The following is an 18261-nucleotide window of genomic DNA, read 5'->3' as shown; positions in this document are numbered from 1 at the left end:
GCGTGCATATTGACGTAATAACGATGCCAGAAAGCGAGGCCCGACCCTGGAGAAGATGCGGAAAGACGCCGGAGGATCCCGAAGTGGACCCGGAGTAGGGTGGATAGGTAAGTGAACCTGTCCGGGATGCTTAAACTGCTATCCGACAGCAGCTTAAGCATTTTGCGCTGTCGGATAGCAGTTAATGCGATTAGAGATGAGCGAACTTACAGTAAATTTGATTCGTCACGAACTTCTCGGCTCGGCAGTTGATGACTTATCCTGCATAAATTAGTTCAGCTTTCAGGTGCTCCGGTGGGCTGGAAAAGGTGGATACAGTCCTAGGAGACTCTTTCCTAGGACTGTATCCATCTTTTCCAGCCCACGGGAGCACCTGAAAGCTGAACTAATTTATGCAGGATAAGTCATCAACTGCCGAGCCGAGAAGTTTGTGACGAATCGAATTTACTGTAAGTTCGCGCATCTCTAAATGCGATGGTCCCAACATATAAAAGCATCGTATGTCGATTTGATCATATGTCGGGGCCATCGCATGTCGGGGGGTTACTGTAGTACAATTCTGTAAGTCTGACACAACACTCCACACTAGTAAAAAAAAAAAGCAAATGCTCTTAGAAAACCAGGACCATTGTGTTCATCCTGACGCACAACTTCATATCCAATACAAAATGCTACCCTAAAGAGTTAAACTGGGCTCCGCTACAACTCTGGGTTTTAGTCTTGTTTCTACAACCCCGAAACAATTTTTTCCCCCCTGGCTACACTTGTTCACTTTAACAAAATAATGATATGCCCTCGGTCTTTCAGAGCTGCACAATAAAGTTTTAATAATTCAAAAGGAGCAGAGTGCGTAGGTGTCATATCACTGAGAGTGCGCGGTGGGAGTTCTGGAGGACCCAGAATGTCAATATATTAAATAAACTGACTATTGATGTCAATATATTAAATAAACTGACTATTGATGTCAATATATTAAATAAACTGACTATTGATGTCAATATATTAAATAAACTGACTATTGATGTCAATATATTAAATAAACTGACTATTGATGTCAATATATTAAATAAACTGACTATTGATTTCAGAGAGAACTGTGTAATATTTATTTTCCCCTGTGGTGGCGCTGCAGGATTCTTCCACAGCTGATCACTAGAAGATGTAGTAGTAGATAAAACCTGCTGTCAGGTTGTCATTGGGGGAAAAATAACAAAATATTCAAAGAAAATCTCTCTGATCTCTTTGTATGTAGAAAGGCGGTGATGTGTATTTCCTCTGTCATTAAGACACCTCCACCCATAACCAGAATAATGTTTGTGGCTTTGCTGGGTGAGGGCACTAAAGTGTTACTCCATAATTACCGCATTAGATGTAGTAAAGATGGAGATTTATTATTACACTTTGATCTGCCAGAGGAATGTAAGAGGAAACCTGTGAGGTCACAGGGCGTCTGTTCACACTTCCCATAGAGGCTAACAGGTTAATAAGTGAGCAACACCTGCCTCCGAGCTTACATACAGAGGATGAGACATCTGTCTGTGCACTCCACCATGGTTATTTCCTATGTCCGTGATTGATTTCATAAGAAGAATATAGCTACAAGATAACTACTATAAAAATGTATCCTTTTATACAAGAATATAACTACTATAATACTGCCCCCTATATACAAGAATATAACTACTATAATACTGCTCCTATATACAAGAATATAACTACTATAATACTGCTCCTATATACAAGAATATAACTACTATAATACTGCTCCTATATACAAGAATATAACTACTATAATACTGCTCCTATATACAAGAATATAACTACTATAATACTGCCTCCTATATACAAGAATATAACTACTATAATACTGCCTCCTATATACAAGAATATAACTACTATAATACTGCCTCCTATATACAAGAATATAACTACTATAATACTGCCTCCTATATACAAAAATATAACTACTATAATACTGCTCCTATATACAAGAATATAACTACTATAATACTGCCTCCTCTATACAAGAATATAACTACTATAATACTGCTCCTATATACAAGAATATAACTACTATAATACTGCTCCTATATACAAGAATATAACTACTATAATACTGCCTCCTATATACAAGAATATAAATACTATAATACTGCCTCCTATATACAAAAATATAACTACTATAATACTGCTCCTATATACAAGAATATAACTACTATAATATTGCCCCTATATACAAGAATATAACTACTATAATTCTGTCCCCTATATACAAGAATATAACTACTATAATATTCCCCCTATATACAAGAATATAGCTACTATAATACTGCTCCTATATACAAAAATATAACTACTATAATGCTGCTCCTATATACAAGAATATAACTACTATAATACTGCTCCTATATACAAGAATATAACTACTATAATACTGCTCCTATATACAAGAATATAACTACTATAATACTGCTCCTAGATACAAGAATATAACTACTATAATACTGCTCCTATATACAAGAATATAACTACTATAATACTGCTCCTAGATACAAGAATATAACTACTATAATACTGCTCCATTATACATGAATATACCTACTATAATACTGCTCCTATATACAAGAATATAACTACTATAATACTGCTCCTATATACAAGAATATAACTACTATAATACTGCTCCTATATACAAGAATATAACTACTATAATACTGCTCCTATATACAAGAATATAACTACTATAATACTGCCTCCTATATACAAGTATATAGAGGGAAGTATTATAGTAGTTATATTCTTGTATATAGGAGGCAATATTATAGTAGATATATTCTTGTATATAGGAGGCAGTATTAGGGTACATTCACATGGGCGGATTACCTGCGAAATTTCCGCAGCATATTTACTGCAGAAAATCTGCAGCAGATTTAGCTATAATTGACTACAATAGGTATGAAGGAAAATCTGCAAATCTTCCTCTATAACAGATTTTCTGCTGACACATTGAAGTCAATGGTAGCAAAATCAGCTGTGGATTTTCCGCAGGTAGTCCACCCGTGTAAACATACCCTTATAGTAGCTATATTCTTGTATGTAGGAGGCAGTATTATAGTAGTTATATTCTTGTATATAGGGGGGCAGTATTATAGTAGTTATATTCTTGTATATAGGAGGCAGTATTATAGTAGTTATATTCTTGTATATAGGATCAGTATTATAGTAGTTATATACTTGTATATAGGAGCAGTATTATAGTAGTTATATTCATGTATATAGAAGCAGTATTATAGTAGTTATATTCTTGTATATAGGAGCAGTATAATAGTGGTTATATTGTATATAGGAGCAGTATTATAGTAGTTCTATACTTGTATATAGGAGCAGTATTATAGTAGTTATATTCATGTATATAGAAGCAGTATTATAGTAGTTATATTCGTGTATATAGATGCAGTATTATAGTAGTTATATTCTTGTATATAGGAGGCAGTATTATAGTAGTTATATTCTTGTATATAGGAGGCAGTATTATAGTAGTTATATTCGTGTATATAGGAGCAGTATTAAAGTAGTTGCATTCTTGTATATAGAGGCAGTATTATAGTAGTTATATTTTTGTATATAGGAGCAGTATTATAGTAGTTATATTCTTGTATATAGGAGGCAGTATTATAGTAGTTATATTCTTGTATATAGGAGCAGTATTATACAGTAGTTATATTCTTGTATATAGGGGGCAGTATTATAGTAGTTATATTCTTGTATATAGAAGCAGTATTATAGTAGATATGTTCTTGTATATTGGAGCAGTATTATAGTAGTTATATTCTTGTATATAGGAGCAGTATTATAGTAGTTATATTTTTGTATATAGGAGGCAGTATTATAGTAGTTATATTCTTGTATATAGGAGCAGTATTATAGTAGTTATATTCTTGTACATAGGAGGCAGTATTATAGTAGTTATATTCTTGTATATAGGAGCAGTATTATAGTAGTTATATTCTTGTATATAGGAGCAGTATTATAGTAGTTATATTCTTGTATATAGGAGCAGTATTATAGTAGTTATATTCTTGTATATAGGAGCAGTATTATAGTAGATATATTCTTGTATATAGGAGCAGTATTATAGTAGTTATATTCAAGAATATCTACTATAGCATGATGTGATGCTTCTTTAGCCTATTTTCAGGTTGTATGTTTGTTCTCAGGGTATGAGATGTCCTTTCAGTCTTCCCCCGTCCCAAATGATATTCTTCTCCCTACCTGTAAGGGTTTTGCAGTTTGCCTGCAGCAGGTTTCTCATTTCTTGTGGAACCTGAACCCTCTATGGCCCTGTCCATACTATGCTATTATTTCTCCTGAGAATGACAGAAATTCCTAAACACTAATGTGCCCAACAAAAAATTCCCTAATGGATGTGAACGCCATAAATACCATAGTGATAGGAGGGCACTGGTTGACCCTTACCAAAGGTCATGCGGGAGAATATCTATCTAATGGACGGAAATTATCTCTACTCCAGAGGAATCTGCAAGTTCCAGCAAGACAAAACCGGAAGATATGTACATCCATGATTGGAAGTGACTGTCATATAGCCACTTAGGTCTTGTCTGAAAGAGATACTTGACTTACAGGAAAACAAAAAATGTATCTGTTATATTGGAAAAACTTAAGATATTATCAATGTAGAGTACGAGAAGTGTGGTCAAACATTAAGGGTTATATCAGGCATAGATATTCAGTTCTTTCCCCATCATTATAAAGGAGTATAGGGGGCAGAGTAAAAAAACAAAAACAAAAAAAAGGTATGCCATGTGTATTGCTATACTCCCCTTGCTACTATAATACTGCTCCTGTATACAAGGATATAACTACTATAATACTGCCTCCTATATACAAGAATATAACTACTATAATACTGCTCCTATATACAAGAATATAACTACTATAATACTGCTCCTATATACAAGAATATAACTACTATAATACTGCTTCTATATACAAGAATATAACTACTATAATACTGCTCCTATATACAAGAATATAACTACTATAATACTGCTCCTATATACAAGAATATAACTACTATAATATTGCTCCTATATACAAGAATATAACTAATATAATACTGCCTCCTATATACAAGAATATAACTACTATAATACTACTCCTATATACAAGAATATAAGTACTATAATACTGCTCCTATATACAAGAATATAACTACTATAATACTGCTCCTATATACAAGAATATAACTACTATAATACTGCCTCCTATATACAAGAATATAACTACTATAATACTGCCTCCTATATACAAGAATATAACTACTATAATACTGCCTCCTATATACAAGAATATAACTACTATAATACTGCTCCTATATACAAGAATATAACTACTATAATACTACTCCTATATACAAGAATATAACTACTATAATACTACTCCTATATACAAGAATATAACTACTATAATACTGCTCCTATATACAAGAATATAACTTCTATAATACTGCTCCTATATACAAGAATATAACTACTATAATACTGCTCCTATATACAAGAATATATCTACTAAAATACTGCCCCCCTATATACAATAATATAACTACTATAATACTGCCCCCTATATACAAGAATGTAACTACTATAATACTGCTCCTATAAACAAGAATATAACTACTATAATACTGCCTCCTATATACAAGAATATAACTACTATAATACTGCCTCCTATATACAAGAATATAACTACTATAATACTGCTCCTATATACAAGAATATAACTACTATAATACTGCTCCTATATACAAGAATATAACTACTATAATACTGCTCCTATATACAAGAATATAAGTACGATAATACTGCCCCTATATACAAGAATATAACTACTATAATACTGCTCCAATATACAAGAACATATCTACTATAATACTGCTTCTATATACAAGAATATAACTACTATAATACTGCCCCCTATATACAAGAATATAACTACTGTATAATACTGCTCCTATATACAAGAATATAACTACTATAATACTGCCTCCTATATACAAGAATATAACTACTATAATACTGCTCCTATATACATGAATATAACTACTATAATACTGCTCCTATATACAAGAATATAACTACTATAATACTGCTCCTATATACAAAAATATAACTACTATAATACTGCCTCTATATACAAGAATGCAACTACTTTAATACTGCTCCTATATACACGAATATAACTACTATAATACTACTCCCTATATACAAAAATATAACTACTATAATACTACTCCCTATATACAAGAATATAACTACTATAATACTGCTCCTATATATAGGAATATAACTGCCTCCTATATACAAGAATATAACTACTAGAATACTGCACCTATGTACAAGAATATAACTACTATAATACTGCTCCTATATACAAGAATATAACTACTATAATACTGCTTCTATATACAAGAATATAACTACTATAATACTGCCCCTATATACAAGAATATAACTACTATAATACTGCCCCTATATACAAGAATATAACTACTATAATACTGTCTCCTATGTAGAAGAATATAACTACTATAATACTGCTTCCTATATACAAGAATATATCTACTATAATACTGTCTCCTATGTAGAAGAATATTTCTTATGTCTGATTCTTCCTCTATGACAGGAACATGAGCTCTGCAGGGCCGGAGGGCAGGAAGGCTTTGCGGGAATGTGATGGACTTATTGATTCCCTGGTACATTATATCAGTAGGACTGTAGCTGATCACAAGCCTGATGACAGGGTGAGTTATAGTCTATTGTGAATAAAGATGGATCTGTACATAGGATTATGGGATGGTTGGGTGACAGCCTCTCTCTTCACACAACTTTCCCAGATGTGGACACAGCAGCAGTATATATCATGTGGTTATATGATTCCGTTTCAGGCTACAGAGAACTGTGTGTGTATATTACATAACCTGTCGTACCAGCTAGAGTCAGAGGTGCCCAGCAGGTACAGCCACAACTTCCAGTCACAGAACCGGAACCTGACCCGCAACGATACAAACGCCGGCTGCTTCGGCTCACGTAGCAGGAAGCTCAAGGAGGTAGGAACCACACGTGCCATAGAAAATCTTTTTTATGTTTTTGTGTTTTGTTTTTTTATTGCTTCAATGCCCCTTAAAGAACAACTAAAGCCACTTTGCTGATAGCATTGATTGAAAAAAAAAAGTTATTTATTTTTATATAATATTTATTATGTATTTTTATTTTTAGTTACCATAATTTATTTTTTTATTTTATGTATGTATTGAATTTATTTATTATTACATTTAGTTTATTTATTCATGTATTTTGTATTTATTTGTACGGTACTTTTATTTATTTTTACTTCAATTTTTTTTTTTTTTTTTTTTTTTTTTTTAAATCTTCAGTTTTATATATACAGGTCCTGTGTGTCTCTATAGTTTCTGGTTACAAACAATAAAAGCTGTGTAGTCTGATCCTGCAGGCATATGTTACTGTACATCCCCGGCCTCCTCTTGTATAGACTACAGTTTGTTTGTTATCCTAAAGACACATTGATTTGCAGAGGAGCTGTGTACAGAATACGGTGAACTCCTTTAGATTGCTGAGAAATGACATTGTGCACTGCAGTGACTTAAGGTAACTTTCATTCTGCCCCCAGGACTGGAGAGACGTCCCTATTGCGGAGGAGAGCAGTAACCCCCGAGGGGTGGAGTGTTTGTGGAGTTCCAAACTGGTTCGACTCTACCTGTCGCTCATCGCAAAAAGCAGCCGGAATTACACCCAGGAGGCGTCACTGGGCTCCCTCCAGAACCTTACAGCTGGGAACGGGCCGGTACGTATCTAAGCATTCAGAAGGTGGCAAACCGGGTACTGCTTGGTCTCTGTATCTAAGCCAGTCATATGTTACATAGTTGAAAAAAGTTAAGCGTCCGTCACGTTCAACCTTTAACAATACGGTGTTGATCCAGAGGAAGGCAAAAAAATAAATAAAAAAATAAAAAATCTAATGCCAATTGCCCCATAGCGGGGAATAAAATTCTGTCCCAGCCCGATGGTAATCACAATAAGTCCCTAGATATTTGCGATACTAGCTGCTAAACTGTGTATCTAAGTCTATAATCTGTGACCATGGTATCAATGCCTAAAATGTGTGGTGATGTCTGCTGGACCATGTAGCTAATCTTATCATGAGTAATACTGTCTTCTAGCTGTGTATCTAAGCCTACTATGTGTGATACTGTCGAGATATATATCTAAGCCAGTGTTTCCCAATCAGGGTGCCTCCAGCTGTTGCAAAACTACAATTCCCAGCATCTATGGACAGCCAAAAATTGTCCCAGGATTCTGGGAGTTGTAGTTTTGCATTATCTGGAGGCCCCCTAGTTGTGAAACACTGATATAAGCCTATCAGACTTAGATACATGGGTTAGTAGGCTGCATTACAGACATCTCCGCAGACTGGATCATGCATGAAAGACATAGATACATAAGTCAGCAAGCTATATCACCTATATTGTGTGATACTGTCCCCTGAACCATGTATATAATCCTGTTGTGTGGTACTGTTTACTCTGCAATGTATCTAAGCCTATTATATGTGATGGGTTCGGATACACGACTCAGCAGACTATCACATACTATATATGGCTCACTTTTAAATACATGGTTCAGCGTCACATACCCATGTATATAAGCCTGTTATGTGTGATGTGGTCTGCCTAAGCCGGTCATGTGTGATACAGTCTACTGAACCATGTATCTAAGCCTCTCCTGTGTGATCTTTCCCAGGCCTGTACACTCTGCCCCTTTGCTGCTTGGTTATAAATCCTGATGTAGTCCTCCATGTTGACGGTGATGTAAATATTCTGCTGTCACCACACACAAACCACACAAAGGAGAGCAGCATAAATCAGGGAAGACAGTGGGAGCACCGCTTTTCACTAACTTTTTTTTTAACAAGGGTCAGAGGGCAAATGTGTAAATTATCTGTAGTGTATGAGGTAAAAGGCTCAGCTTAGGCTCTGTTCATATGTGTGCAGTGAAAAAGCTCCATAGTCATGGACCATGCTTGCTGGTATAACCTGGGTATACACTGTATATAACTATATATGTACAGCCGGTATAAGTTATATATCTCCTGTATATAGTGATATGGACCATGCTGGTATAACCTGGTATATACTGTATATAATATATATGTACAGCTGGTATAAGTTATATATCTCCTGTATATAGTGATATGGACCATGCTGGTATAACCTGGGTATATACTGTATATAATATATATGTACAGCTGGTATAAGTTATATATCTCCTGTATATAGTGATATGGACCATGCTGGTATAACCTGGTATATACTGTATATAATATATATGTACAGCTGGTATAAGTTATATATCTCCTGTATATAGTGATATGGACCATGCTGGTATAACCTGGTATATACTGTATATAATATATATGTACAGCTGGTATAAGTTATATATCTCCTGTATATAGTGATATGGACCATGCTGGTATAACCTGGGTATATACTGTATATAATATATATGTACAGCTGGTATAAGTTATATATCTCCTGTATATAGTGATATGGACCATGCTGGTATAACCTGGGTATATACTGTATATAATATATATGTACAGCTGGTATAAGTTATATATCTCCTGTATATAGTGATATGGACCATGCTGGTATAACCTGGGTATATACTGTATATAATATATATGTACAGCTGGTATAAGTTATATATCTCCTGTATATAGTGAGATGGACCATGCTGGTATAACCTGGGTATATACTGTATATAATTATATATGTACAGCTGGTATAAGTTATATATCTCCTGTATATAGTGAGATGGACCATGCTGGTATAACCTGGGTATATACTGTATATAATTATATATGTACAGCTGGTATAAGTTATATATCTCCTGTATATAGTGAGATGGACCATGCTGGTATAACCTGGGTATATACTGTATATAATATATATGTACAGCTGGTATAAGTTATATATCTCCTGTATATAGTGAGATGGACCATGCTGGTATAACCTGGGTATATACTGTATATAATTATATATGTACAGCTGGTATAAGTTATATATCTCCTGTATATAGTGAGATGGACCATGCTGGTATAACCTGGGTATATACTGTATATAATTATATATGTACAGCTGGTATAAGTTATATATCTCCTGTATATAGTGAGATGGACCATGCTGGTATAACCTGGGTATAGAATGTATATAATATATATGTACAGCTGGTATAACCTGGGCATATACTGTACAGTCATGGCCGTAAATGTTGGCACCCCTGACATTTTTCTAGAAAATGAAGTATTTCTCACAGGAAAGGATTACAGTAACACAGGTTTTGCTATACACATGTTTATTCCCTTTGTGTGTATTGGAACTAATTCAAAAAAGGAGGAAAAAAAGAAAATTGGACATAATGTCACCAAACTCCAAAAATGGGCTGAACAAAATTATTGGCGCCTTTTGCAATTGTGGAAAAATAAGACTGTTTTAAGCATGTGATGCTCCTTTAAACTCGCCTGGGGCAAGTAACAGGTGTGGGCAATATAACAATCACACCTGAAAGCAGATAAAAAGGAGAGAAGTTCACTTAGTCTTTGCATTGTGTGTCTGTGTGTGCCCCACTAAGCATGGGCAACAGAAAGAGGAGAAGAGAACTGTCTGAGGACTTGAGAACCAAAATTGTAGAAAAATATCAACAATCTCAAGGTTACAAGTCCATATGCAGAGATCTAGATTTGCATTTGGCCACAGTGGGCAAAATTATTAAGAAGTTTTCAACCCGTGGCACTGTAGCTGATCTCCCTGGGCGTGGACGGAAGAGAAAATTTGATGAAAGGGGTCAACGCAGGATAATCCGGATGGTGGATAAGCAGCCCCAAACAAGTTCCAAAGATATTCAAGCTGTCCTGCAGGCTCAGGGAGCATCAGTGTCAGCACAAATTATCTGTGGACATTTAAATGAAATGAAATGCTATGGCAGGAGACTCAGGAGGACCCCACTATGGAGGAGACCCAGGAGGACCCCACTATGGAGGAGACCCAGGAGGACCCCACTATGGAGGAGACCCAGGAGGACGCCACTGCTGACACAGAGACATAAAAAAGCAAGACTACATTTTACCAAAATTAACTTGAGTAACCAAAATCCTTCTGGGAAAACGTCTTGTGGACAGATGAGACCAAGATAGAGCTTTTTGGTAAAGCACATCATTCTACTGTTTACCGAAAACGACATGAGGCCTACAAAGAAAAGGACACAGTACCTACAGTGACATATGGTGGAGGTCAGTGATGTTTTGGGTTGTTTTGCTGCCTCTGGCACTGGGGGCCTTTAATGTGTACAAGACATCATGAAATCTGAGGATTACCAATGGATTTTGGGTCGCACTGTACAGCCCAGCGTCAGAAAGCTGGGTTTGTGTCCGAGATCTTGGGTCTTCCAGCAGGACAATGACCCCAAACATACATCAAAAAGCCCCCAGAAATGGATGACAACAAAGCGCTGGAGAGTCCAGATCTAAATCCCATTGATCACCTGTGGAGAGATCTTATAATTACTGTACAATTTGCTTTTTTTCCTCCCTTTTTTGGTTTAGTTCCAATTCACACAAAGGGAATAAACATGTGTATAGCAAAACCTGTGTTACTGCAATCCTTTCCTGTGAGAAATACTTCATTTTCTTGAAAAATTTCAGGTGAGCTAACATTTACGGCCATGACTGTATATAATTATATATGTACAGCTGGTATAAGTTATATATCTCTATATAGTGATATGGACCATTCTGGTATAAGTTATATATCTCCTGTATATAGTGATATGGACCATGCTGGTATAACCTGGTATATACTGTATATAATTATATATGTACAGCTGGTATAAGTTATATATCTCCTGTATATAGTGATATGGACCATGCTGGTATAACCTGGGTATATACTGTATATAATTATATATGTACAGCTGGTATAAGTTATATATATCTCTCTATAGTGATATGGACCATTCTGGTATAACCTGGGTATATACTGTGTGTGTATGTATGTATATATGTATAATACACACACCCACAGCTGATATAGCCTGGGTATATACTGTATACACAGTGTTGTAGCTTGCTGCACAGAGGTGTCACTTGTTTTTCTCCTTAAATGTTTTCCTTTGTGGGGGATGGTATTTACCCCCTGTCACTCTGGTCTTGACTAGTGTTGAGCGGCATAGCCCATATTCGAATTCGCGAATATTCGCGAATATATGGACGAATATTCGTCATATTCGCGAATATTCGCATATTCGTAATGTTCTCGTTTTATTTTCGCATATGCGAATATTCGCGTGTACGAAAATTAACATATGCGAAAATTTACATATACAAAAATTTACATAAGCTGAAATTCGCATATGCGAACATTATCATATGTAATTTTACGTATATGCGAAAATTCGCACGCTAGTCTCACACACTAGTATTAGAGCCTTCTTACACCACATAAGCTGAAAGCAGTGAGGGATGATCACTGTGATGTGTACTGTGGGAAAAAAAATAAAAATAAATACGAATATTCGTAATTACGAATATATAGCGCTATATTCGTGAATATTCGCAAATATGCGATATTCGCGAATAAAATTCGAATTGCAAATATTCGCGAGCAACACTAGTCTTGACCTAGGCAGCTGATATTTGGACATTGCTTTGTGCTACATACCAGGGCAATGTTTACACTGGGTGGTACCGTCTGGTACATGGAGTCCTCTGTTAGTAACAGTAGGAATGCAGCTGCTAAGAAGACAAAAATAAGTTGTAAAAAAAAAATAAAACCTAAAAATAAAAACCCTTCCATCTTATCAGCCCGCCAAAGCTATCTGCAGACACATACATAGGGCCCTCCCTGAAATATTTTAACTTCCGCCCATGAAAATATTAACCCCTCCCACAAGGGCAGTCAGGTCTTTGCTACACGTATCAGGAGTTGTCTTTTGGTGGTGTTCTTGCATTTAGTTCAGGTTATTTAATTGTTTGTGCCATCAGGCCAGAAATATCTAGGTCCAAATGGTCAATAATACAAGAAATATATGGTTTACCCTAAATGGATGTTGGCTGTACAACAGGCTCCTGCCACTCCTAGAGATCAATGCCCTCATGGACATCAGCCTTTCTGCCTAGTGATTGCCCATCTCAGCCTAAAAAATATTAGAGCAAATTTGTCAACCTTTGCCATAGTCTTGACCCATGTGATCTCACAACCCATCCTTAAATCAAGAGTTTTTGAGGTTCTTTATATTAATTTATTTATTTTGTTCATTTTCCGGACAGATTCCATTCTCTGTGGCTCAGACAATTGTCCGGAAGGAAAATGGCCTTCAACACATCCGAAACATGTTGTTTGGCAGTGACCCTGGGGTGAAGAGAACCGCTGTCTCCCTCCTGAGGAACCTCTCCCGCAATCCATCCCTACAAAATGAGATTGGTTAGTACCCTTGAAGAATCTCTAGCACCAGTTATCTTAGAAGAAGCGAAGAAATGAACAGTGAAAAACCAACCTACCCCATCCTTTTCCCCTTGATGAAGACCATGACTATCATTGTGGATTCTGATAATTGTCTGTGGTTTATGAGCATTTATCTGTTCTCTATTTTTCAGCCAAGGAACTAATGGGCGACTTGGTGAGAGCGCTGCCAGACTGTGTACCAGACTCCAACCTTGCGATCGAGACTTCTGCATCAATTTGCTACATACTCAACAACCTTATCTGCAATAGCTCTAACAATGCCAAGATACTGCTTCAAAATGGGGGCATCAGGAAACTAGTTGATATCAGCAACAGTGACAGGTGAGAAATGGAATGCAAGATTAGGGCCCTTTGTTTGGGTTAGGCTCACCAGCACCCATTTGATAGACTTTTATGATCTCACATATTCGCGAATAAAATTTGCATTGCAAATATTCGCGAGCAACACTAGAGACCACATCACTTCTTATGAAAAAAACATTTTGTAACCTCAAACCCCCTTAATCTAAGGGTCTCTGGTTTTGAAACTGAAACAACTATACTTCCTTTTGTGTGTTCCTTTAGCACTATGACCACGAAGACTGGAAAAGCAGCTTCCCTTGTGCTCTACAACTTGTGGTCTCACCAGGATCTTCACAGTAGTTACAAGAAGGTAAGACCAGACTGGGTTAGTACTAGTATCAGTACCTCCCCAACCCATCAGAATTTCTCAAAAGTTTATTTCTATCTAAAGCCATCTCGGGGTGTAATACCCTGACTCATATCTTCACCCACACACTATATATATATATATATATATATATATATTCCCAATTACAATTTGAAAATTTTTTCACAAACACAAAGTTCCTTTTGACGATGGCCCTTTAACGTGCCAACCTCATGAAAAATGAATTGCCCCAATGCCCCCTCTTGTCTGTGAGCCCATTTGGTCAGCAGAACAAAGAGCAGTCACATGACACACTCTCCTAAGGCCCTCTGTGCTTATAGGGGGCACAGCTAATAGGTCACTGTGCCTTCTAATTCAGTATTCTACAGATACCATTGTTTAGCAGTTCTGGCTCTGCAGTTTAGTCACAGCTGTTGGGGCATGCTGGGAGTAATGCTCATAACCATTCTTCTATTCTTTTTGACCCACCAGGCAATGTATAAGAAGACAGATTTTGTCAACCCCAAGACTGCAAAGGCTCACCATTCCCTGTAAGAATACACTTTCTCCTGGAGGATCCTGATGCTTATACAGGAGTCTTTTTTTGTACCCCCCATTAATGGACTAAAAAAAAGACACCGGACTGCATTACCCACAATCCTGCTTACTGCCTTAACTATGCATTTAATGAACTTCTTGGGTTGTTGCATTGGAGAGTTGGCTCAATTGACTTATTGGACTGGGAAGCTCAGGACTTTATTGGGATTTCCTATTTTACCCCATTTATTTTTGGAATTTTAAGACAACCAAAGGATTTTATTAGTAACCAAATATAACAACGTTAAGGATCTAACACTGATTTCAGCATTTGCTGCAGCCAAAGACCAGTCATTGGTTGGTTACATGTATACTGATGACTGGGCCCTAATGTTTTTAACCCCTTTTTAACACCCACCACCTTCCATGCCCCATCCACTATCTACTCAACTTTGATTCCACATCTACAAAAATCAACATTGTTGTACACTAGTCAACTCCTTACCATGATGTCCTATTAATATACAAGAAAATTCCTTATCTAGGATTCTAATAATCTGGCAAGGCATGATAAGCTTGGTTTTTAGACAACTGACAGGAAGAACCAAGTAGGGAACTGTTACTTCTGAAAAGTTATCCAGCCAAATGGAGCTTTTCTATGGCTGAATTGACTTTTATAGTTTATACGACCATGACAGTCCAGTGATTTATGGATATTGTAGGTGACCAAGATGGAACTCCAAATGGTGTCTTTTCAAAATGTTCCAAACTGAATTCTAGGTATTAAGTGTAAGAGAGACTTGCCATGAGGATGTTTATCCATAGAAAATGGATTGTGGAACCGGATTGAGAACCTTTTTATGATGCTGGTATCATCTGGGTTGTGTATCATCTCTGGATTTTAAGGATTTGTTGTCCAGAAAACAGAATGTGAGAAGAAAGTATTAAGAGAAGGACATTTTCCGTAGAAGGTTAACTCAGCACTTAACACTGGCTTGCCCACACAGACTTTTGTAACCCAAGTATGAATGGTGTTCACTTGTTTTATACTAAGGCTTTGACGTTTTTGCAAATTCACTTACTTTGTGCATATGTACCATAGGGTAGGACCTGGAGTTGCAACAGGACCAATGGGGGGAGCAAGGGTCTTTAACTCGGGTTGGATGGTGTGAACCAATTCAGCTCTGTTGTCAACAGAACAGGACATTGGATACTAGACTGAGGGTCACAACACCCTGTTCTTTTACATGGTACAGGAATCAGAGGTGAGGGCATGACCCATCAAAGGAGAATTGGCTCAATCTTGCTTTGATTCTTCATCTTAGTCATGTAGCTATATGTAATACTGAGGTTAGTCACTATCTGGCCCCAGAAGACAAGACAAGGCTCAATAAATTTTAGAGGACTTGTGTTCACTTAATTTCTAACTAGTAAATAATAGAAGGATACAGTAGAAAAAAAAGGAGTAGCAAATCGTCAAAAAGATCACCCTTCCAATATTTGTCTGTTAAATCAAGAGGCTTGTAGGAAAGAGGAGCATGATGGCCTATTGGGAGTGAGCTAGATCCACCCTGAGATGAGATATCACATTTTTATGGGGCTATTTGCAGCTGCCCCTATATTACATATCTTGTTGATGCCAATGGAATGATGGTCACCACTGTGTTATTGATCACAAATTGGGGTTGGAGCAGTGTGTAGTCCCGTCTGCCATTGCTACCACAGTCTTGGATGACCTTACCGCCACCCATAGTAGTCCATATGTTGTCAATCTTAAACGTTTTGCCCTTCTAGTGCAGTTTTCTCAGCACGTTTGCATCATTGTTTTGTTATCACCTTCCACTTGTGCCTGCAGTTTTGGAGGACCTCGCCCCACATAAGAGTCATAGCTGACGCCAGGCGAGCTTCATGCATTGCAGAGCCTACATAATATTATGCTGCTTGTATTTTGCTTCTGCTCTCATGCTCATCATCTATATATCATTGCTTTTTTGGGATCACTTTCCATTTACTGCCTTTGTCTTGGACGCCTTGCCACATCTTGTAGGAGCCACATCTGGTGGCAGACGAGCTTCGTACATTGTAGATCTCTGATGTTTTACACTTCTTGTGCAGTTTTCTCAGCATTAGTTTATGAATACTTTATTGTGATCACCTTTCATTGCTGCCTTCATGTTTGGACAACCTGCTCACCCCTCATAGATCCCACAGTTTGCACCAGGAGAGCTATGTATGTCATAGATTTAAAATGTTTTACACTTTTTTGTGATTTCTAGCAGTTTTTCTCAGCATCATTGTATCACTGCTTTATTGGCATCACCTGCTCCATCCAGACCTTTTACCAATATATAAAGAAGTGTAAAAACCAAAGCTGAGCCCCATGTGTGTTTTGTTTTTTTTTTCTCATTCAAATTTTTATTATTTTGAAAAAGTATGCAATATCGGGGTACAGGAAATACAACAAAAGCAGAAAAATATGTCCACATACAGATGTATTAAACAAATGGACTAGGGGCTTTTTAAAAATAACCTCTACCAGAAATATTTACCGTATATAGAGGTCTATGTTGCAGCTTTGTACATACTTGTAATAATGTTGCGTCATTTACTCCATTCACATCCAGAGCTGCTTTCAAAATTTAACACGGGACCCCTTAACATGGGCCGATCATTGGTGGAATGAGAGTTTCTAGGACTTTGTGTAAGTAATATCCAGTAATCATTTGTGAGGCCGGCGTCCACTGGATTGAGCCATGTAAAGTCTAATAAGCACCAATAAAAGAGATTGGTTCCTTTATGGTGCAGCCCTCGGCCTGTGCAAAAAGGCATTAACACACAACATTCAGCAGAAGTCTCAATGCAGCTCTGGATGTAACTGGAGAATAAAACACAGTATGACGCAAAGGTAAGTTAAAGGAGTACTCTGGTGGAAAACAATTTTATTTTTCATATCAACTGGTGCCAGAAAGTTATACAGATTTGTAAATTACTTCTATATAAAAATATTAATCCTTCCAGTACTTATCAGCTGTTGTATGCTCCAGAGGAAGTTGTGTAGTTCTTTCTAGTCTGACCAAAATACCCTCTGCTGATACCTCTGGTATGGGGATTTGCTCCTGCTCTGGACACTTCCTGACATAGACAAACATTTCCTGCTCTGGACAGTTCCTGGTATGGACAGAGGTGTCAGCAGAGAGCACTGTGGTCAGACTGGAAAGAACTACACAATTTCCTCTGTAGTATACAGAAGCTGCTAAGTATTAAAAGGATTAGGATTTTTTAAAAGAAGTAATTTACAAATCTGTATAACATTCTGGCACCAGTTGCTTTGAGATTTATTTATCCCCCCCCACCGGAGTACCCCTTTTAAGGGGTTATCCAGTGTTTTTTATGAAAAAATTAAAAAAATAGGGTGCTGGGGCAGAAAAAAAATAAATAAATAAAACATACTTGCCTATTT

At 36.6% G+C, this 18261-nt stretch overlaps 1 protein-coding gene across 3 annotated transcripts in view; it reads left to right on the top strand.

Moving 5' to 3' along the window:
- The window catches only part of PKP2 (plakophilin 2), a 74523-nt gene extending 57347 nt beyond the window's left edge, over positions 1–17176 (top strand). For all 3 annotated transcript variants that reach the window (XM_056553769.1, XM_056553768.1, XM_056553767.1), the window contains 7 exons: positions 6703–6820; positions 6965–7126; positions 7708–7881; positions 13420–13573; positions 13747–13936; positions 14180–14267; positions 14757–17176. In XM_056553769.1, the coding sequence (XP_056409744.1) occupies positions 6703–6820; positions 6965–7126; positions 7708–7881; positions 13420–13573; positions 13747–13936; positions 14180–14267; positions 14757–14819 (949 nt within the window). In that variant the 3' untranslated portion in view covers positions 14820–17176. The remainder of the gene's footprint in view (positions 1–6702; positions 6821–6964; positions 7127–7707; positions 7882–13419; positions 13574–13746; positions 13937–14179; positions 14268–14756) is intronic.
- The last annotated feature ends 1085 nt before the right edge of the window (positions 17177–18261 follow it).

Source organism: Hyla sarda, unplaced genomic scaffold, assembly GCF_029499605.1.
Source record: "Hyla sarda isolate aHylSar1 unplaced genomic scaffold, aHylSar1.hap1 scaffold_38, whole genome shotgun sequence".
In the NCBI taxonomy this organism is placed as follows: Eukaryota; Metazoa; Chordata; class Amphibia; order Anura; family Hylidae; genus Hyla; species Hyla sarda.
The sequence above is the reverse complement of the archived record's forward strand: the minus strand, read 5'-3'. Positions and strand labels throughout refer to the sequence as shown.